The following is a 23,000-nucleotide window of genomic DNA, read 5'->3' on the forward strand; positions in this document are numbered from 1 at the left end:
CTTGGAGGCTGGCTCAGCAGGGCGCCTGCTTGCCTGCTCCTGGTGCTCCCTGCTTGCTGTCTCTCACAGTGGTGGACCTGACAAGGCTTGTCCTGGCTGCTTTCTTGAAGGGAAAGGAACTTTTTTGTTCACGTCTGCATTCCAGCAGTGCCTAGGGAAAGTGGCTGCTCCGAGGAGACCACAGCCTGAAGGAAGGACATGGCCAATCCAAATGCCTGGTTCCACACCAGGCTGGGTGGGCCATGGGATGGGGCCCTGCAGGGGCAGTGGGACTCGGGGCCCAGGGTCCAGTAGTGCCTCACACTGAGAGCCTTCTGCAGGCTGCTGATCAGCACGGTCTGCACTGCCCCGCACAGCAGCTCAGGGTGGACATCTCAGCCCTCAGTGATGAAGTCCCGTCTGTGGCCATACCACCCGAACCCGTCGGATCTCGTCTGAATAAAGTCCTATGTGACATCACGTGACCTCATGGTTCTATGTGAAGGCAGAGCAGGCAGGGACGGGCCTGCCTCTGGTTCACACTCCACTGGTGTGAGCAGCAGACGGAAGGAGGTGGTTGATTCCTTCTTTTATCAAAAAGTTGTTCCCCACTTGGAGTATAACTGAGAGAGACAGGGCGGCCTGGAGGACTCGGCCCCAGGACATGATAGACAGGTGGGTCCCAGTGCCATCTTGCCGAGGGGCAGCTGGAGCCCTCAAGGCTTGACCCATTCATTCCCTGGCACCGCACGCACGACTCCAGCAGAGGCCACAGTGCCCGCTGAGCTGACCATCTTGTCTTACACGTGTGGACACTGGGGCCCACCTGTCTCCTAGGCACGCTTGACCCCTGCGTCCCTTGTCAACAGTGACAATGAGATATGCGCCAGAAGTCAAGAAATCCCCACCACACCTCCTGAAGAAATTTGCAGGTAACATAGAAGAGACCATTCGGGGGTCTGTTTTTACCCTGAGGTATGGACAGACCCAGTTGCCAGGCTTAGCTGGGCAAGGGAGGTGAGGACACTTAAGGTTTTAGAATGACCTGGGAAAACACTGTGAAGGATCTGTTTCTTAAGTTTTCATTACAAAATCAGACATACCTGAGCCTTCGCATGCGGCGTTGAGAGAGAGAATGCGAAGGCTCCCCAGGAAGTTGCAGGCTGGAAGGCAGTTTCTCCTGGCAGGTGCCAAACATGCGTAACTGCGTGACGGTGATTTCAGGAGTGACTTCTTTAAGGAAAGCGTTCCTCAGCGATGACGCTTGCCTTCCTCCCCAGCAGGGACCCGGGCTGGAGTCAGACACTGGCCCCTGGGTGCTAGAAGCACACTGGGTGTGTATGTGGTATGATTGCATTTAAAATCAGGCTGGGGAACCTTCTAGAAGTGGCAAGGAGAAGACATGCCACCTTCCATTGCTCAGATTTGGGTGTTATTGAACTTCTTCCTCAACTGGGCTTGTATTCACACATTACCATTAAAATAAATAAAAGGAAGTGGAAGGAGAAGAAAAGAAATCTGGCTTTCTTGTGTTTGACTTGCTTAGAAGGCAGGTAAGGGAGTGTTTCCAGGCCAGCCAGGCAGGAAGCAACCTCTTACTCAGGCCCCTGCAACCCTGGTAGGCCTCCAAGGCCAGGCAGCTGGAGGCTCCATCACTCCAGGGAGGCAGGCATTTCCTTGGACAGATGCCCAAGGGGCTGTTTATGATTTCTGATCCAGGCCACACAAGACAGGCAAAGTGTGTCCCTGTACCTGGGAGGGCCACAGAGAGCAGCAGGGAAGGCCAGAAGCCAACACTGTAAATGGCCGACTGAGAGTAGCCCTCCGGTATTTTAGTGGAACAGCCGGTAGCCAGGGCAAGTGGAGAACTGGTTCCCAAGACCCTGTGGGCAGCTCTTCTTGGTCTCCACTCAGGACTATGACAACCAGGGACTGGTGTGGGCACAGGCAGGAGACCCGGCCTTGCTGTCTGCAGATGGGATGGAGGCCAGTGTCCATGTAGCTCTGAGGGGAGCCTGGGGCTGCTGGGGCTGGCTCCCTACACCCTTTCAGGAGTGTGAGGCCAGGTGGGTGGCCACCTCAGGTGTACAGGGAAGCAGTCTGAGCTGTCTGAGCTGCTTCCTGGGGGCAGGAGGTCATTTTCACTTTGACACTGACCTGCTTCCAGGTGCTTCTGGGAGATGACCTGTTTGTCTCCTGGTTGCTGCTGTTGGGGCTCCTGTGTTGGTTCTAGGCTTGTTGAACTGTGCGGCGACTAAGCTTTGGCAGCACTGCCGGCCTGTGTCAGGCTAGCTCAGGTGTGTGCAGCCGGGAGCCTTGGCAGGCAGCTGGAATGTACAGAGGCTGCCACGGTGTCCCCAGGGCAGGGCAGAGCCCAGCCAGCCTGCAGTGGCCCTGTCCCTCAAGCAGCAGCCTCAGAGGGATCAGGCTGCCCTTCTCCCTCAGCTCTGTGGCTGCTGAAGGGCCGCCCAGCTGGGCACAGAGAGCCAGCAGGCTCCCGTGCCTTCCTCACCTCTGTGGCCTGCGTACCTTCAGACCTTCGCTTCTAGCATGAGGCTGGCCCCTGGCCCAGTGCTGAAGCCTGCAGCCCCTTGACAGCCATGCGGGGCACCATGAGCCCTGTGGTGCCCACCTCCCTCCCCAGACCCAGCATGCTGCTGACAGGCCCTGTCCTGCCCCAGGTGGTGCAGCAGGTGCTCTGTGTGAATGTCCAAATGAGGAAGAAAGCCTCCCGGGAACAGGGCCAGCTGTGGAGGCGACCTCAGCCTCCATTCACTGGGGCGTCCAGCCCTGGCCAGAGGCAAGGCCGAGGGGCAAGGACTCGCCTCTCCCCATTCAGCTTCCTGTGGTTTATCACATCTGCCTGCTCCCTGTCTGTCTGAATGTGTCAATTCCTTTGTAATCTTGCTGTGAGAAGCAACTGAAATCGTCTCTCAGAGTGCTCTGTAGACACGTTCTGCACATGTCCTCTGCTCTCCTTGGAGGCTCCTGAGCAAAGTGCAGGTCTGGAGACGCTCGGCTGCCTGCTCGCTCGCCTGCTCTGGGTGGAAGTGCTGTTAGGAGGTCCTTGTCTGAATTCTGTGTCCCGGGGTCCCGTGGACTTCGGCCCTGCACTTTGCACATCCTGACTTCTAGGTTGGGATGGACTCCAGGTTTGGCCTGGCTGGCTGGCATAGGCCCCTGTGCACAGCTTGGGTCTTGGCCTCAACCTTCCTGGCGGGATGGCCCAGGTGTCCCCTGCTCCCAGCTTCTCTGATTTCCTGAGCTCCAGAGAACTGGTGTCCTTGTTCCAGGAAAACTAATGTGGGAAGTTTAGAACTCAGTGTCAGGAAAGTGGGTCTAGTTTTGGAGATCTTTTACATCATTTTCAACACTTCTGACTGAGTTCCATGATGATGGTACCACAGGCGGGCACAGGGCGCCCAGTAGTGTTTTGGGGCACAGGCTTTGCCCTGAGCCCTTGGCAGTGTGGCCCTCCATGGTCTGCCGGAACTGGCCTGGTTTCACCGTGGATGGGGCGGGAAAGATCTGACTCTCAGAGATGTTTCCTTATGGCACTTTTCTCCTCCTCAAAGCAAGGGGCTTTGCTTGCCGGGGGAACCCCCACCCTGCCCGTGTCCTGTGCCGTGTCCCTGCAGAGATTCTGCGACCAGCCTTGCGTCTGTGGCAATGCTGGCATGGAACTGTGGGCAGGACACAGGAGATGCCGGGGACATGTTCCACTGGGCCAGCCTCTGGTGGACAGTCCCTGACGGAGGGGGGGAGTGCAGGAAGTCTGGCATTTGTGTGGAACTGAGGGAATGGCCGTCTCTTGCTCCTCTGCAGGGAGGAGGTCTGTGTCTGTCTCCTTTGGCTCAATTCCTTGTCAAACCACTCTTAATTCCAGAGGGGAGACATCTAGGGGAGAGTCAGAGGGGAACACCCCCCACCTGGCATGGGGCATATGAGGTGCCACATCATGAAAAGTCCCTGGCCTCCCCTTCCCTCCGAGTAGAGAGAACAACTTGATAGAGGAAAGGATAGGGAGGTGGCAGAAAGGGGCATGTGTGGGGACACCACATCCTCCTGGACAGCATGCTCAGTCACAGTGACACATCCCCAAGGGGACTGGAAAGCAGACCATTCCATGCCCCCTCTAGTACCTGTGACCCCTGCCCTTTCCTCTCCTGTGAGGGGTCTCCATGGTGTTGAGAGAAGCAGCAGAGATTTGCCATTTTGTTCCCATAGGTGCGTGACAACTCTCAGGGGACATGGGACAACACTACCCACTGTCCTCGAGTGCCTCCTGGGGAGCTCGCAAGCTTCTCTCGGTGGTGTGCACGAGCCTCTGGGCCTGTTTCTCCGGAGCGGGTGGAAGCCCTGCAGCCATCTTGAGGCTCACCCCCCTTCTTCTCCACAGCCAGGTGGTCTGCCTTCCCTGGCTCCCTGGCTCTGGCGAGGTGGGAGCTCAGGTGGAGCCCACCACCTGGGGCGGCACTGGCCTGAGGCGGATGTGGTGGCCCTGATGCCATCACTGTCAGAGCTGTGTGTGACCTCCAAGGCTCCCTTAGCAAGCTGCCAGGCAGGGATGTGACATGGCGGTCGTGGGGACTGAGTGTCTCCAGCAAACCAACCCAAGGCTGGTCCCATCCCTGCAGTGGCCTTGTGCCCAGGACATTCAACTTATCCAACCCAATGTCTTCCTGGACCTTGGAGCAGGGTAGAGGGGGAGAGCTGAATGGAAATGTTCCATAGACTGCGGGGTCCAGGGAACTTAAGGAAATGTGTCGACACATGGAAGGTGCCAGAAAACCCAGTAGTTCCAGAAAAGGAAAATGAGGGAGCGAGAGGCCTGGGATGCCACTGGAGAGGACAAAATGAGAGATCGTGTGGGTGTTTTGCACCCTGTGCTGGGGGGAGGAGAAGGAATCAGCCCCACGTGAACATTGTGCTCCCCCACGAACCTTTCCTGCCCATGTTGTCTGCTGGAACCGAGAGCCTGGAGTGAGCATTGGCCACCCTGGTTCTCTGGGCTTGGCGGAGGAGGTGCCTGCTGAGGGTGAGGGCCTTCTCCCATGCACTGAGTGGGGCAGGGGAGGCACTTTGTGGTGTGGAGAGAGTAGAACTCAAGCAGGAAGCCAGTGCATGCCAATGTGGCCCATGGGGTCTTGGTGTCATCTGTCTGCAGAGGAGCTAGTGTTTGCAAATCTACCATTATTGCCACAGGCACCATCTGAAGGGAAGTCCTGGTGAGAGCCACATATGAACACGGTGTTTGGAAGCTCCTGGCACTGCCTGGCCTGGAACAGGGCTCCATTACAGAGGTGTCGTTGCTCCCTGAGGCGGGTTCCTGGGTGCCTGGACATCCTGGAAGTAGGGTCAGTGCAGTCACCTCCCCAAACACACCTTCCTGGAGGAAATGAGCACAGGATGCAGTGTCCACCCACAGTACAACTGCCCCTCTGTTCCTGGTCTTCTGGGAGTCTGGCTTTGCTAGGAACAGGACCGGAGGACAAGTCCCCAGTGTAGCAGCTCAGTCCAGTCCACTCTGAGTCCAGGGTGGTGTCAGCCATGCAGCCTGCAGGGAGGCTGCGTGTAGCCCCACTGGCTGGCCAGTGTCTCCAGGGCCAGCTGCTGTGGGGGATGCGGCCTCCTCCCCAGAGGAGTGGGTTTCTGGTCAAGGTCAACGCTGTGGCAACAGTATTTGCGACCCTGGAGTGGAGTGTCTTGGGAAAGGGAGGAGAGGGCGTTAGGAGTGGCAGGCTGCTGGGAACCCTTTGGCTGAAGGACTGTCATCCTGAGGGAAAGCACGCTTATCCGAGGTCAGCAAGGTGGGCGGGCTACCTGTCCCCTCCTGGCAGTCTTCAGGGAGACGGCAGAGGCCCTGTGGCTGGGTGAGAGCCTGTCTGGGGACACACGCCTGGCCTCGTGGGAGCAGGGCTCCCCAGCAGGGCCTCTCTTCGTCCCTCCAGCCTCGGGCTTGCGGAGGCCCCTTGCCCCTGCCAGTCGGGTCCCTCGGCTGCCTTCTGTCAGCTAAGGGTTCATGCTGCTCGCAGCTGAAGATGATGGCCTGCCAGTTGCTGGAGGGTTGCTGCTTCAATCTACGCTGCGCTGCGTGTTCATTGTCTTTCTTTGGGGTGTTCTGAACAGGATTTTAAATTTCTGTCCTTTGGATCTGACTTTTAAACTCTGAAGTGATCCTTGGCCCATGTTGGTGGTTTCAACTCCCTCTGTGCTGAGGGGGGGGGTCATTCTACGTGGCAGCCGGACCCCCTGTGGCCGGTGGATTGGCCCTGGGCTCCCGAGGTCTGCCGAGCCTGGGCCCCACCACGCTGTGCCGAGATGCGCGTCTTCCCCACCACCGAGGTCCCTGCCTTGTGCTGGGATCGACTGGTGTTATTTTGTTCAGAAGTTCGATTCATTCCAGATCCCAGTTTCAAAGCGGGATTTGTGTGAAGCGTAATTTAAAGAGCAAGAGAAGCGTCCCCGTGAGCCCCAGCAGCTCTCCCCTCGCTGCCTGTGGCCTGAGTCCTCTGTGCCGTGTCTGCCTCTGCAGTGTGCGACATTCCTCTGTATGACATCTGTGACTACAACGTCTCCAGGGACCGCTGCAAGGACCTCGGGTGCTGCTTCTACAAGGGCGTCTGCTATGAGAAGGCGGTTCCGAGTGAGTGGGGGTGGCGACGTCGCTCCTCCTGGAGCTCCGACTGCTGGGTCCCCCTTGTAACACTCTCAGGTCATGGCACTCTGCTCAGCGCATTAGTGAGGACAGTGGGCTTCAAGGGGGTGCTGACCTGGAGCGCCGGAAATCCCACTCCCAGGCCAGAGGGCCTGCTGCGGGAGGGAGCTGCTCATGGCCTCCCTGGAGTCCAGCCATCCAGGGTTTGCAGAGGTCGGCTCTGAGGACAGCCCCACAAAGACAGCTGGGGGTGGGGCAGGCAGCTGCTGGCACGGTCAGGGGAGAGTCTGGATGCAGGGTTGGCATCCAGTCATTGCCCGTGAGGACAGTTGAGGGACCTGGCCCAACTGTGACTCTCCAGAGTGGCTTCAGCATCAAACGGGAAACAGACCCCATCCTGAGGTCCAGCCTGGGATGCCAAGGGCCTTTAGCGTGGCAGGGGTGCCTTGCCTAGCCTGGCGAGGGAGCTGCAAGGAAGCCTGCCCTCCACCTGCCACGAGGCTCCTGAAGGAGGTACGTGCCTAGAGAGCCACCTCAGGTGCACCAGGCGTGGGGGGAGCACAGGTGTGCGGAGCCATGTGAGCCAGGTGCTCCCTGGTGGGAATGTGTCTGGGCTACGTCCGGGACATACTCTCATGTCCAAGTTCTGGCCTTCAGAGCTTTGGAGATTTTCTCAATTAGTGTTCCCAAACCCTCACAAATCCACATAAAGCTGTCTGTTTCCCACCCTGCTTCAGAATCGGTGGGGGAAGCGGCTCTCAGAGCTGCTGGGGACACAGCCTGCCCTCTAGCCCCTCAGAGAGGAGGGACATGGGCTGCAGGCCAGGAAGGCCAGCCCGCCTGCAGCGCTGCTTGCCTGCTCCAGGAGACCCTTCAGGACCCTCCCGTCCTGGCCGCCTCTGCCCCACCCTCACCCTGGCCATCAGGGAAGGCTGGGGGAATGGAGGATTCCAGACCTGTGCTCTCCTCCCTCCTCCTGCACCCACAGGCAAGGCCCTGTGTCTCCTCCCCCTGGGCTCCCCGTGGCCCAGGAAGTCAGTGGCATAGGCGCCTGCTGGGCTGCCCATGCCACCTCCTCAGGGTGAGGCTCTCCGGGAGGCGTCCACCTGCTTCACCAGCAAGAGCTGGTGCTCAGGTGAACGAGGTGCAATCTGGCTCCTCAGAAAAAGGAGAAAAGAGGCCACAGGGACACCCTCAGTTGTGAGAGGGTCTTCTATTGCCAGCATCTCCTCAGAAGACTTGGACCCCTCCTCATTCCAGGAGGGGTGAGCCCAGCCCTCCTGGCATCCCTCTGCCTATGGCCAGAAGCGACTGGACCTCCCTTTTATGAAGTTTTTATTGAGATGAGACTGTGGTACTGTAACATTCGCCCTTCTCAAGAACACGCCCCAGTAGCTTTTAGTGAATCCACAAACTTGGGCAACCATCTGCCCTTCATCACATCGATGGGACCCCATGCCCATCAGGGATCACTCCTTGCCCACCCGCAGCAGCGTCCTGCTCTGTGTTGCCCGTCGGGACTTGGAACCTCAGAGCACGGTCCTCTCCTCCAAGCTTCTCAAGTCCGCTCCGCAGCACCTGTTGGCCTCTCCTTCTGTGGATGCAGAACTCTGCTGGTTGATAGGCCACAGCCTTTTCCATGTATTGGTTGGTGAACGCTTGGCTTTTCCTCCTTGGCTTTTAGGAACGAGCTGCTTTGACACTTGGGGCCAAGTTTCTGTGCAAACAAACAGCTTCTCAGTTCTCTTGGGAGTGTGTCTAGGCATGGAATTGGAGGATCCTGTATTGATTTAAATGTTTCAGGAACTTCCCATCTGCCCTCCCAGGGCCACACCACTTTCCAGCCTCACGTCAGTGGTCCAGGGCTCCTGAGACCAGCTTGCTCTTCTGTTGGTGGCCACTGGAATGGTGCCCCTCTGTCTCATATGCTTGGGGTTTGCACTTCCCTAGTGATAGCAGATCTTTACGTGTGCTGCTGCCATCGGTCTGTCTCCTCTGGAGAAATGCCCAGGCAAATCCTTGCTTGGTTTAATCGTCTTCTCACTGTGGAGCTGGAGGTTCTTTCTAGAGTCTGGATACTTGGCCCCTATCAGACATGGGAGTCGTTGCTATTCTTGGCCTTCTGGTGGTGGTCTTCCCACCTTCTGGTGCTGTCCTTCCAGGCACATCATCTTAAGTGTGATGATGTCCCTCTATCTGGTTTACTTTGGCTGCTTACACTTTGGCTTCACATCTAGTAGTAGCTGCTTAATCTGAGGTCATGAAGGTCTCTAGCTATGTATCTTCAAAGAGTTGTCAGCTGCATCTCTTATGTTTAGGACTGTGGCCAACTTGGAGTTAATTTTGGTATATGGTGCCAGGAAGACTTCTAACTTTTTTCTCTTGCCTGTGGGTATCCAGTTGTCCAGCCCCATTTCTCCATTAAGCAGAACTGGTTGTTGACTCATTCTTCTCCGCTGAGTTGGCATTTTTGCTGGAAACCAACTGCCTTTGAAAATGAGTGTAATCTCTGGACTCCAGTTCATTCCATTGATATGCATTTCTATCCTTGGTTAGCCCTGCACAATTTGATTGCTGTAGCTTTGTAGTCTGATTCAAAATCAGACAGTGTGAAACTTCCAACTTTTTCTTTTTAGAAATAATTTTGGCTATCATGGGTCCCTTGCATTTCTGTGTTGATTTTAAGATCAGCCTATTAACTTCTGCAAAAAGCAAAACCAAAAAAACACCCCAAAGCCAAACAACATTTTGATAGAGATTATATTGAATCTATAGCTAATTTTGGAGTATTACCATCTTAACAATATTGGTTCTTCTAACCCATGATAAGGGATGTCCTTCCATTTATTTAGGCCTTCAATTTCTTTGAATAATATTTATAGTTTTCATCGTACCTGACAAGGCCATAACCATTTCTCCCCTGATTCTGCCCCCCCTCCACAAACTATTTTTCAATCTAGATTGTTAACTTCCTCGTTAGTCATTGATCCAATTAGCCTGTGGGCTTCCACTACTTAAGGGTAGTTCCCCTGCTATTAGATTTCTTTCTTTCTCTTTCTCTCACCCTTAAGGGCAGACACTGTTCGTCTGCTTATTAAAAATCTCTTGTGTGAGTTCCTGCATCTGGAGTGGTTTCTGGGTGCTTTCATTGATGCTGTGACTCAGATGGGCTCTTCTACCACCACTTAGGTGAGTGTAATCCAATCTGTTGCCCCAGACCCCAGATGCTGGTCTCACCTTCCATCCACCCAGACACTTGGTTCTACACCCACCACCAGCCTCCGGATTGGTGAGTCTTCCCCTAGGTTGACTTAAACACTCCTCTGCTGCCCTGAGACACGACTTAATCATCTGGTGCCCTCGAGGTGGTTGAGTGGGGGGTCCCCCAGCCACGACTTTTACAGTTACGGCTGGCCCCCGTAGTTGACCTTATCTGACAGGTGGGTCCCCGATATTTTTGGTGGAGATTCTCTCTCTGGGTTGAGGCTCCTCTTCACTTTTGCTCTTGAAGATCCTGGGCCCAGGTCCTCAACCCTCTTGTTTTTGCCCTGCACACACTGACGGGGCGACAACTCCCACCATCGTGCTGCCTCCTCGTCTCCAGCCAGCTAGTCTGTGACCTTGGGACACCTTGGACACTGACTTGGCTGTATCAGTCTCCACCATGGGATCTTGACTTCCATTCGGCCTTGGGATGTCTACTAGAAAATCTTAAATCCCTTCATCTGCTTCCTGACCTAGAGCCACCAACACTTACTTGCTCGTGTAATGATATTTGGATACAGTATCCTCTGGATAATCAATCTAGGTGACCGGTTAGTGGCACTTTGGATACTGATGTTTTACGGGACTTATACAACTTCTGTGAGTAAGCAGGCAAGTGGAAAGAAATTATTCATCTTTAAGTTTTCTCTCTCTGTGTACTAAACCTGATCTTTGCTCTTCCTGAAAACCCAAACACCTCCTTTTGGCTTCTTCTCCGCCTCCTAATGCCTCCTCCTTCTCTGACTTCGACCTGGCTAATGAACCAGCCCCATACTCTTCCCCTGTGGCAGAGGCCTTTCCAGCCCCTGCTTCTCCATCTGTTTGGCCCTGTTCTATTTCTGCTTCCACCCCCTGACCCCCCACTCAGCCTACCTAGTCCTTCCATCACGTGGTCCTGTGCATATGTTCTAGCCCCCTTACAGGAGGTGGCTGCTGTGGAGGGAGTGATCAGAGTCCTGATCCTTTCCTTTCTCACTTTTTGATCTTTCCCAGATAGAGAAGCAGCTTGGCTCCTTTATTTCCAACTCTGTGAACTTTATCAAAGAATTTCAGTATCTCACTCAGTCTTATGACCTTACCTGGTCTGATATCTATATGATCAAGTCCAATACATTGACCCCTGAGGAACACAGGAGAGCCTGGGAACAGGTGTGCAATTATGCAGATGAGGCTTACTAATTGACCCCAACCCACTCCATTGGGGCTAAAGCAATACCAGATGGGGACCCCCAATGGGACCATAACATGGGAACCAGGTGTCTGGGGTGGGATGAGTTCCAAACCTGCATCCTTGCAGGTCTCCAAAAGGCCACCATTAAACCCCTTAATTATGATGAACTTCAGGAAGTAATATAGGACAAAACTGAAAACCCATCTGCTTTTCTGAGTCGCCATGCTCAAATATACTAATCAGGACCTTGAAATATCGGAGGGACGAGAGCTACTCATGACTTATTATTTTTCCCAAAGCTACCTAGACATAAAGGCTAAATTGAGGCAGTTAGACAGGGGGCCCCTTACCCCATAGCCAGAGGTTCCAGTGGTGGCATTCAGGGTGTATAACAGAAGGGAAGGAAAAAAACCAAAAACTAAAATATCTAAGGCTAGCCAAAGCCTTTCAGTCAGCTAGACCTGCCCAGCTGGCCACTATCTGGGACACCCTAGCTCCCAGAAGACCTCCAGGCCCAGGCTTCAAGTGTGGAAAAGAGGGCCACGGGCATGAGCCTGCCCCAAACTCCGGCAGCCCCCATGTCCTTGTCCAAAGTGCCACCAACCAGGACACTGGGCAGTGGATTGCCCTGGTGCTCAGAAAAGTGCCAGGTCACTCTCGTCCCCTTCCCCCAGTGACTTACTGGGATTGGCAATGGATGATTGAAGGGACCCAGGACTTCTACACCCAATGACCATCACCACTCAGGAACCCTGGGTGACCCTTATGGTGGCGGGCAGGCAGCTCCCTTTCCTTATAAATATTGCAGCCACCTTTTCAGTGCTGCAGGAGTTTTGGAGACCCACATCCCCTGCCCGATCCTCTATTGTCAGAGTAGAGGGAAAACCATACCACTCCCTACAAACACCTCCAATAAGTTGCCATATTGGACAAATTTGCTTCACTCATTCTTTTTTGATCATTCCTGTGTGTCCCATTTCCCTCTTGGGAAGGGACATACTAGCCAAATTAGGTGCCTCTCTCCTCACCTGCCATGTGCCTCCACCGAGACTCCTCTGCTATTCTTCTCCTCATGACCCTGTAGGAACATACAACTCAGCCTGAGTCTTCATATCCCCTTTCTCCCACACTTGTTGACCCCAAGGTCTGGGACACCCACACACTGTCTGTAGCCAGATGTTCACCTGTACTCACTTGCTTGAATGATCCAACATCTTACCCAGCCCAGGCCCAATATCACCTTCCCCAAAGGAGCCTCTTAGGGCTTCAACCAGTCATCCAGGATTTAAGGCAGAAAGGCTTCCTGCGCCCCACCAACTCACCTTATAACACCCCAATCCTGGCTATTAAAAAGCCTAATGGATCTTACCACTGGTGCAAGATCCCCACATCATCAACTTGGCATTTGTCCCCATCTTCCCTACTGTGCCCCATCCCTACACCTTGCTTTCCTCCATCCCCTCCTCCATCGCATACTTCTCTATGTTGGATTTGAAGGATACCTTTTTCCCTGTCCCTCTTCATCCTGACTTGAAGGATCTCTTTGCCTTCACCTGAACTGACCCTCTCACTCAAGTTTCTTCTTAGCTGACCTGGTCAGTTCTCCCGCAGGGATTTTAAGACAACCCTTAGCTTTTTGGTCAAACACTGTCTCATGCTCTCCCCTCTCTTACTTTCATTTCCTCCTCTCTCTTACAGTATGTTGATGATCTTCTATGTAGTCCCTCTCTCGAGGACTCCCAAGGAGACACTATTAAGCTTCTAAATTTTCTGGCTGACAGAGGTTATAGGGTCTCTCTGGCAAAGGTACAGCTTTCCCAGCATCAGATTATTTACTTAGGAGTTAGCCTCTCACCTGGATTTAAGGCCATCACTGTAGAGAGAAAAGCATTGATGCAGAACATACCCACTCCATCCAAGGAATAAATTTTTTCCTTTCTGGTGTTAGCAGGATATTTATGACCCTGGGTCCCCAATTTTTCCATCCTGGCGGCCCCCTTGTATGAGGCTTCAAAGGGCCCACAGAACCTCTTTTTCAACCCGGTGGAAGCCCCTTCCAGACCCTAAGGAAAGCCCCTCGTCAAGCCCCAGCCCTACACCTCCCTGACATCACCAGATCATTCTACCCGTTTGTCTCTGAGAAAAGTGGGTTCATTCTGGGGGTCTTAGGACATATGTTTGGTCCCATCTTTGGTGCAGTGGCATACCTATCAAAAAGGCTAGACCCCACCATAAGAGGCTGGGCACCATGTCTTAGGGTATTGGCTGCAGTATTTGTCTTAACCAAGGAATCAAAAAAACTTCCCTTTGGGGCTCCCACTGAAGTGCTCTCACCTCATCATCTGTTCAAGCTTCTTACTTCTAATGGTCTGCAAACTCTACTGCCCTGTTGGGTATTAGATTTGCCAAGTGCTCTTATTGAGAACTCTTTCATTTCCTTTAAGACATGCCCTCCTTTAAATCCAGCCACCCTCTTACCCCCACCTTCCAACCTATATGCTTCAGCAACCACAGCTGCCTTGAGATTCTGGAAGAGTTACTCCCTTGCCCCTCCCATGTTCAGGAGGGGGCCTTACACAACCCTACTTTCATATGGTTCACCAGTGGGAGCTCTTTTCTCCATGAAGGGATCTGATGGGCTGGGTATGCCATTGTCTCCTTGGAAAAGGTTGTAGAGTCAGGACCACTACCTAACAACACCAACCAACAGGCAGAACTAATCACCCTCACTGACTCATTCACCCTCACAAAGGGAGAATCCCTCACAATCTACACTGATTCTAAATTTGGTTTTTACATTATCCTTCCCCATGCTGCTATTTGGAAAGAAAAGGACCTTCATACCACAAAAGGGAACTCCATCACCAACTCTAGCTACATCCTAAACTTCCTTGAGGCTCTTTGCCTCCCAGCAACCATAGGCCTTGTACATTGCCAGGCTCATCAGACAGACCAATCATTCATTCCTTTAGACAACAACATGAGTGGAGGAGGCTAGAAGAGTGGCCCTATCATCCATGCCAGCCCCATCATGACTTTCCATGATCCCTTACCACCACCATCTATTCCACCCCAAACTTTCTTTGCTCTTACAATTTGCTTAGACCCATTTGCAACTATCCTCCTCTGACTTCTCATTTCTGAAGGAACTCTTCTCGACATGTGAAGTTTGCCTATGAACCAATCCTACAGCTGTCAGACCCCCCATTTTTCTGTCTCACCAGGCTTGTGGTACCATTCCAGAGGTAGACTGGCAACTTGATTTCACTCATATTCCCACAGTAAGAAAATCTAAATACCTTTTGGTTATGGTAGGTACCTTCTCAGGATGGGTTGAAGCCATCCCTACTTCCAACAAAAGGGCACCAACTGTCTGTACCTTCATCTGTCATGAAATCATTTCTCGCTTTGGAGTGCCTAACCTCCTTCCAGTCAGATAATGGGCCTGAATTAATGTCCCAAGTTTCTCGACAACTGCCAATGCTCTTGGAGTCTCTTGGCATTTCCATATTCCCTTTCACCCAAAGTCATTGGGTAAAGTAGAACAAATAAACCAAACTCTTAAAAATGTCTTAACCAAACTTTCTTTAGAACTTCACCTTGACTGGGTTAAACTCCTGCCTCTTGCTCTTTTGCGTCTTTGTTTGCTTCCAAAGAAACCTGCCGATATCTCCCCTTTGAGGGATATACAGTTATCCCATCCTTCCCCCAGGGCTATTGCCCTTTCCCTCCCTTCTTCCTTCTCATATATTCATTCCTCTCCTAAGTTGGGGACCCCATATGGTGATCCTGGCTACTCCAATGGCTGTCAAGTTGCAAGGCTACACATGTCGCGGGTTAAGCTCTACTCTCAATCCACAAATTCCTCTCCAGCTTCTAAACCTCAAGCTTCTTCCAAACAACACTTGGCCACCCCAGTGGGACCTCTCCATCTCAGGTTGAAGGGCATCAAGCCCTCCACTCTTCTTCCCATTCCAGAGGCTGAGGACCAGAAAACAGAGGCACCAGACAACTGCACCCAGCCATGAGGACTGGACAGCCAGCTGCATTCTTGACTCCCCTGCCATTTGATTGTTTTTCCCCAATAGATCTGTCCAGTTTGCATTACATGACTGTCAGGACCTTATAAAGGATGAATCAGAGCCTGGCTACAAGTGCACTCCCTGGGGAACTGTTCAGTCCCCAATCCCCACCTACTGCAATGACATCTCCCTCCCCTGAATCAGTTCTATGCTCACGTTCAGCAGGAAGCAATCACTGAAGATGGATCTTTGCCCGTATCTTCTTAGAGAAACAAAAATGGGGGAATGAAGAGAACAAGGCTGCAGACATTTCTCCCCTAATTCTGCCCCCACCAACATACCATTTTACAATCTAGAGTGTTAATTTCCCCGTCAGCCCATGGGCTTCCACTACTTAAGGGTAGTTTCCCTTACATTTGATCTCTTTTTCTTTCTTTTGCCCTTAAGGGCAGACATTCTGTTTGTCTGCTTTTTAATATCTCTGGTATGAGTTCCCTTGTTCGGAGTGGTTTTCTGGTTGCTTTCAGTACCGATCTTGAACTTCTTTTGTTGAATTTACTTCTAAGTATTTTGTCCTTCTTGACATTATAATAAACAGAATTGTTTTAATTTCACAGTTGGATTTTCCGTTGCCAGTATATAGAAATACAATTGATTTTTGTATATTGATCTTGTATCTGGAAACTTGTTGAATTTGCTGATTATTTCTGCCTGTTTCTTTAGGTGATTCCTCAGGATTTTCTATACCAGGTCAATGTCATCTGCAAAAAGAGCTAGTTGAACTTCTTCCTTTCCAGTCTGGTTTTTCTCTCTGGACCCTCCAGTACAATGGTGACCAGGAGGTAAGAACCGACCACTCCTCTGTCGAGCTCGGCTTGTCCTCAACCACAGGGGCAGGGTCCCACGTTCACTCCTGTTGGTAACTCGGCTTGCCATTCATCAGGTTAGAAATATTGCTTCTCTTCCTAGTTTGCTGAGTGCTTGGATCATGAAAGCTGTTGGATTTTGTCATATTATTTTTCTGTGTCTGTGAGCCCTTTATGGACTCTGTTACTTCATGTGGGTTTGAGTTACTGCTCCTCTCCTCCTTTTCTTTCACTCCAGCCTGCAGACCTCCCTTTATACCTTTATATCTGACCCCCTTCCCCATTGCCGCCTCATTTTGCTCGAACTTTCACATATGAGAGAAAATATTCCGCCCTTGACTTTCCGAGTCTGGCTGATTTCACTAGCACGGTGTTCTCCAGCTGCAGCCAGTGGGGAGACCTTTCCAAGTCCTGGCCTCTCAGCGTGGTCTGGCCATGTGCTGCATCCCAGTGTGTGTTCTCCGGGGCACGTGGCAGGCTCTCCCGAGGCTGTTTATGGCTTCAGTGGGGATCTGGCCATAATCTGCTGCACTTTGCACTTGTCATCTTTGGTTATTTGGGCTTTGGTGACCTTGTGCTCACATCTCAACAGGTGAGAAGCAGCAGACGGTAGAGTTCAGCAGCTCCCTTCCACTCTGAAGCTGTGCTTCTGGAGGATATGAGTCCTAGATACTCATGCAGCTTAGGTTTCCTGAGGTTCATCACTCAGAGCTCTCAAAGCAGAAAACGAGAACATTCTAGAGGTGTCAGGGTCCATCCTTTCAACCCCAACCCTTCTCTGTATAAAGACGAGGAAGATGTTCAGTTCCCAGGCCGAGCCAGAGCTGCTCATACGGTGGACAGCATGTGATCTCATCCCCTTATATCCTGAGGAAGCGCAGATCCCATGGCGTGGTGAAATGGCCCCTCGAGGCAGATTCCCACCAGCAGGGAAACACAACCTGAGCTGCTGTTGCTCTTTAATCTGTTCCATCCTGTTTTTTACCAGTGTTTCAGGCAGATGCTGGTCATTTTATGAATGTTGTGTGTCTGTCCCACATCACTTAAATCAGAAAAATCACCTTGTGCGGGACGCTCAGTAGCTGTCTTCTGCTGCACCTTAGTTGCTGGCATCCTCATGGAATCAGGAAGGAGCCTTGGCTCTCCGGGCTTGCGCTGAAGATGGCTCCCTCTTGCAAGGTGAGTACATCACTCTTGCAGGAGCCAGTCCGAGGCTCTTTCCGTCCTTCCCCTTTCAATCAAGGGTTGTGTGGGCTAGGTTTCTTCTCAGCTCCTGACGTCTTTCAAGCTGAGGGTTCAGCCATCTGTGGGAAGAGTCTGGGCCGCCACCCTGCATTTGGGTTCTCACTGTGCCCTCAAATTATTTTTCATTTCTTTGACATCTTTCTACTAAAGATGGCAAGTGAACCTTTGTGCTGGGTAAGTTGTAGTATTCAGTGACAGGGTATTATGAGTTCTTTGTGCACGTAATTCCATGTTATGAAAACCTTTCACCAACTTCTTAAATTGGCTGGTTTGAAGTGCACATTGTGCTACGGCATAATCTGTATTATTAAAAATAAGAACTTGGGGAATTAGCATTAGATCTCTCAGAAAGAACTTGGAATTCAAAGAGAAAGACTTCCTTCATTCTTCAGTCTTGATGTGGGGCTTGTTATTTAATGTGATGTTTCTCCTAAGTGTTTGACTGTCAGGTCCTCGACTGCAAGTGTTGGACTTGCTGAGATGATTTCAAAACTCTTGTTTAACTGTATTTGGGGAAAGTTCCCACAGTAGTCCTTCAAGAGAATGATCCTTCATTCCATTGCTGTTACTTCTGAAAGTTCAGTCGCAGCACATGGTGTCTGGGAAACCACTCCTGTGGTTCATGGCAAGATTGCCTCTGGATGTCCCCAGGGCCATGTGCCTTGCAGCTTGATGGGCTGGAGGGCTGTTTCCAGGAAGATTGGCTCTAATGCCGGTGGTCCAGGTGTCAGAGGGACCCTCTTCTCCTGGGTTGCTTGAATGTGCTCCTAACCCGCCACTACCTTTCCCTGGAGCTATAAGGAGGCAGGTGGATGCTGCAGGGCCTCCTTGATGAGTCGCCAAAGCTGAACTCTGCAGTGTCTCCTTGGGTCAGGGGTCAGCCCTGGTCATGCGAGAGCATTTCTCTGGGGTGTGAAGACTGGGAGGTGAGAGTTCTGGAGGCTGGAAGCTGATGAGTGCCGGAGATCACATGTGAATTCCCGAGATAGGCCGTTATTTGAAGGAGTATGCCACCTGAGGGGCTGCATTGGCAACGAGCACTTCTTGACTGTCTGCTACCAAGTGCTGGCACTGGGTAGCTGGCAACCACACAGCCCCAGGTCTTGTCCTCCCCGCTCCCTGACGGCCCCTCAGCCATTGAGCCCCTGCTTTATACTTACCCACTGCACACAGAGGTCACACCCACGTGAGAAGACTCAAGGCTCTGCGTTGCCACCCCAGCTGGTTGGCTTCATCCCCCTTTCCATTTTCTGACTTCAGTCCCCACATAGAGGATCCCTGGGGCCTCATCCATTTCTGCGAAGCTGATGAGGGGTTTTAGAGCCGCTGGAATTTTGCTCACCTGCTGTTGAGGCAGCTTTGTCTGCAACTGTGGCTCATCTCTGTGGACTGTGTCCACACAAAACCTACATTGAGAGCCAAATTTCTGGAATCTGTGAATGACCTAATTTGGAAAGAGGATCTTTGTAGATGTGACTAGTTGAGATGAGGTCACCCTGGAGCGGGGCAAGCCCCTAATCCAAAATGTCTAGTGTCCTAGGAAGAGAGAGCTAGGTGTGGTGCAGCTACACACTAAGGGATGTCAGAGACGACAGCAACCTCAGGATCCTGAAGATGCAAGGACAGGCGCCCCTGGGCCCTTGAGAGCAGGGGCCATGCTGCGTCTGTGCCTCAGGGCTGTACGCAATGCACTCCTGCTGTTTTAAGACCTGTTTGTGTTACTGTGAGGGCAGCCTCGGAGAATAATGCACCTTCCAAGGAAGTCACATCTGCTGGCCTCATTTACTCCTGTCAGGGACACTCAGAACCAGCTCAGAGAAGCTGGTGAGGGGTGGGAGCAAATCCATCACTTGAGTTAAGCATTTGTGAGTGAGCCAGTTTCTTTCCCTTGAGAAAGTAAAAAAGCAATTAGAGAATGAATAGTAGTGAGAATAATAATAATGAGAATAATAACAATAAAAATTACTATGCAATACTGCCTGCCACCCACCCTGCTAAGAACTTCATCTGCATTAATCTTTCAAGAATCCTCACTTCACCCTGAGGAAGAGAAGGTGTCAGGTGGGAACCGTGGGGAAGTCTTACCTGACTGTGGGACCTGACCGCAGTGGCAATCCTGTAGGAGCCCGGCGGGTAAAACCCTTCCATCTGCCCCAGGCCTGAGCCCTTGAGCAGATGGCTGATGGGAACACACGATCCTGGGGCTGTGTCCACCCTGGGCAGGGTGGGCCACCTTTCCTCTTTTCTCTTTAACCTGTGTTGGCATGCTCTGCCAGAGCTCATTTCCAACTCCCTGGGTCCAGATGCTACATCATGGACTGGTTTTTAACTAACTCGGGTCTGAACATACTCCCCAGGACTGGCTGTTAACCAGCTGGGTCTGGATGCTCTGCCCTGGATTGGATGTTAACTAGCCAGGGCCCCAGGCTCACCCGTGCTTGTTTATAGCGTATGTGCAGGTGTTCTCCGTCTTGATCGTGATCATCGCTGTCGCCTTCATCATGGCTGTTATTTACAGGTGGGTCCTATGTTTGTTTCACGGGGATGGGCAGATGTCTGGGTGCCTCTCAGGCTGGCCCCCGCACCCACCCGGTCCCTTGGTGTCCTCTAGAGCTCCGTTGATGCAGGTGGCATCCAGCATCTAGAGGGCACCTGGAATTCTAGGTGCCCAACCCCTTGCGTGCCCTCCCAGCCTTTGCAGCCAGGATTGCCCCCTGCTGGAACCGTCACCCTGCCCCACCAGGGAGGTCCTATGACTTGTGCCGGGGATCAGTGGGGCAGTTTGGCTCCACGTTGTCCCCAGGGCCTGGTGCCATGTGCTGAACCCCTCTGGACCACAGGTGTGCCCCACGGCGTGCGCCCCACGGCGTGCCTCCTGTCAGTGGGACGTGAGTTCTTCTCTGGAGGAAGTCAGGGCTGCTGGGCTTTGTGGGCAGGGCAGAGCTGGCGTGCAGCACTCTCTGGGCTGTGCGCCTGCTGCTGCAGCCCTCCCTGTGACCCTCACACCCGCGCTGAGAGGGCTGAGTTGCCTTGTCCGGCAGCGGCACAGAGCCTCTCCCTCGTGAGTGGAGCCGCCTGGCGCTACACGTGCCGGTGACGCTCAGCCCGATGTCTGCCTCCTCCCTCCCGGGTGGTCTTTGAGGTTCTGGGGGCCTCGCTCGCATCTCCTGCTTGGAGCACACGTCTGTCCGTCGCGGTGCCAGGCTCGCTCCCTGCGCCCGTGTGAGGCCGGGCGGCTCCCCTGTCTCCTCCGCCTCTGATGAACTCTCCCCACCAGGGTTGTTCAAGAGATTCGGAGAGTGAAGGAGGGCGGCGCAGAAGGTACGGGCACCGCCGGCGGCGACGATGAGGCCCAAGGTGGAGAGACGTCCTCGAGGGCTGCCAGCGAGACCTCCAAGAAGAGCGGGGAGAACGAAGAAGGTAGGCGGGCACGGGGCCCCGCGGGCCGCCCGAGGCTTCGGCCGCCACCACGGTTACTGTTTTCACTGGGAACTGAGTCAGCCACCGAGGCGACCCCGGGCGCAGGGGCCTCTGCGGCAGCCTGGGGCCTTGCTGGCTCTGTCCTCCTCTGCGCCCTGGCTCCTGGGTGGGTAGCGCTGCCGGTGGCTGTGGCAGCGTGGCACTGGGGAGGACCTGGCTTGCCTGCCGGCGCCCAGGGTGCCTGGGGCACTGCAGAGCCACTCGCGGCCCTTGGTGCAGATGGCAGCTCAAGAGCCTGTGGCCCACCTCCTGCCCAGGTCTCCAGGAGGCCTGTGCGGCCTGCGTGTTGCTCTTCCCAGCCTGGCCACTGGGCAGTTTAGAGAAAGGGACATCCCAACCATGGCCTCCTGTTGAGTGAGGTGCGCAGGGTCTTCTCCCACCACGGACCGGCTGGCCTGGAGAGGAGGGCAGGGAGGAGTGCCCGCACTTTCTGGAGGCCTCCTGTGCCCCACCCGGCCCTGCCGGTGCCTGTGGCTGCTCTGCAGGACACAAGCTCACCTTGCCCAGGGGTGAAAACCCTTCCACGCCCCAGGAAGAGGCTCTGCCCATTGGGCAGCACAGCCCGCTGCCAGCAGGCATTTGCCAGACTTGCCAAACACCCCTGGGAGCCTTCAGAGGCCAGACCTCTGAGGCGCACAACTGTGTCTTTCTTCCACCCAGGAACAATGACACTCTCAGAAGCTGAAGAAGCCGAAGCAGTCGAAGAGTGACGTGCACAGAGGGAAGGAAAGTGGCAGAGTGTGGCACCCGGGAGGCGCAGCGGGTGACCTCCTCTGGGGTGTGTGTGGCGCAACCTCCCAGGAGAGAAGAATAAAGGTATTTTTGGAAGCTGTTTCTCATTTTGTGTGGCCTTAGGCACTGCTGCGTTTTTATCTCGGGAGGGTGGAGAACACAGACAGGCTCACTCTGGAGTCCCCTGCTTGTCACTGATGCAGCGACCGGTGGTGTGGATAAGGTCAGCGGTGTGGAGCCCCTTTTCCGAGGACACTGAGCCTCCAGGGTGGCTGCCTCCCAGACTCATAGTCCCTGTGTCCAGTGCTGCACCGTGCTGTGGCCCAGGGGAGGATTCAGCAGGGCCAGCCGTCAGCTGCAGCCTGATACCTGGCGGGGGCGAGGCAGAGCCTCCTTGGGCAGCGTCTGAACTGGTACACTAGGGTGGCTCTTAAACCTGCACGCTGTGGCTTCAATAAGACGTGTAACCAGCAGTGCCACCCCTCCTGTGTGAGGATCTGGGCACAGAGCCCCATGCAGTCCCTCCTTCCTGGCTGGACTCCTGTCAGGATCCGTCCTGGTCTGCAGGCTGTTGGCTTCCTGCAGGAGGGGACCAAGGAGTGCTCTCTGTCACCCCTTCCTCCTCGTGGGCATCTTGCTGGTCTTACTTTTTCACAGCCTCCTGGGATGAGCGTGATGCTGGGGAAGGTATGGAGCTCTATGAGGTGCCACAGGGACAAACCCAGGGACACCTTGCAGAGCAGGGAAGCACAAGATTTCACAGTCGGAGAACATTCGACTATGAAAATGGATGGACTCCTCGAGCTAACTGTTGTCTTCCACTTTCCTTTGTGGCTATTCTGGTGTGAGTCCCTTGAGAAACAGGTCTGCTTTGGGGCCCCCTGCTATTCCCAAGGAATCAGAAGACATGGTAGGAGGAGCCAGCGGTGACTCCTAGGTCTGAGGGGCATTTTATCATGTAGGCATGGTCACCTGCTATCTTGGGCTCAGGAGACGTCTGAGAAGGATCCTGGGATGCTGCGGGCAGCACGGAGGGAGAGCTGCATCAGCGAGGAGCTCTCTGCAGTGCCGGCTGCCTAGCTGGGGGAGCCAGAGCTGCAGATGGCCTGCTGCCTGCCCACTTCCAGGAAGGGAACCGTCTGTATTCCCAGCGCCAATGAGCCACTCACTGTGGGCCACCGGGGCAAGGCGAACGTGACTTCAGAGACCCTTCTGGGCCAGGTGGCTCCCAATCCCCAAGGGCAGACCTCTGGGAAGGTGGCAGGCGGGGAGGCAGGCACACCCAACCTGTCAAGGGGACTTCTGGGAGGGGCAGCAACAGCTTCTGCTCCCCAGGGCATGCCAGCATGGCCTGCCCATGGGGCCAGGTTCCTCGCTGATTCCATATTGTGCACCCCCTTCTGTGCAAGTCTTGCAGAGGCAGACTGAGTTGCCCACTCTCCAGGGCCTTTTGCCACCATGCTAGGAACTGCAGTGGACCCATGTGGTGGCCTTGGAGTCTGAAGACGATTGTGACCCTTCGTGTAGAAGATGGCAGAAGAGGCAGCCTGGCTTCAGAGGAGGTGGTTTACCATCCCCCCATC

General features: G+C 53.7%; 1 protein-coding gene across 1 annotated transcript; it reads left to right on the forward strand.

Annotated features, from left to right (window-relative positions):
- Positions 1-853: 853 nt before the first annotated feature.
- TEX29 (testis expressed 29) lies at positions 854-22,114 on the forward strand (the record flags this gene model as incomplete). Its single annotated transcript, XM_079136265.1, has 5 exons — positions 854-911; positions 6,488-6,625; positions 19,654-19,723; positions 20,483-20,625; positions 21,346-22,114. The coding sequence occupies 5 exons, from the start codon at positions 854-856 to the stop codon at positions 21,393-21,395; spliced, it is 459 nt and encodes a 152-aa protein (XP_078992391.1). The 3' UTR covers positions 21,396-22,114.
- Between the last annotated feature and the right edge of the window lie 886 nt (positions 22,115-23,000).

Source organism: Sciurus vulgaris, assembly GCF_902686455.1.
Source record: "Sciurus vulgaris genome assembly, chromosome: 4".
NCBI lineage: Eukaryota > Metazoa > Chordata > Mammalia > Rodentia > Sciuridae > Sciurus > Sciurus vulgaris.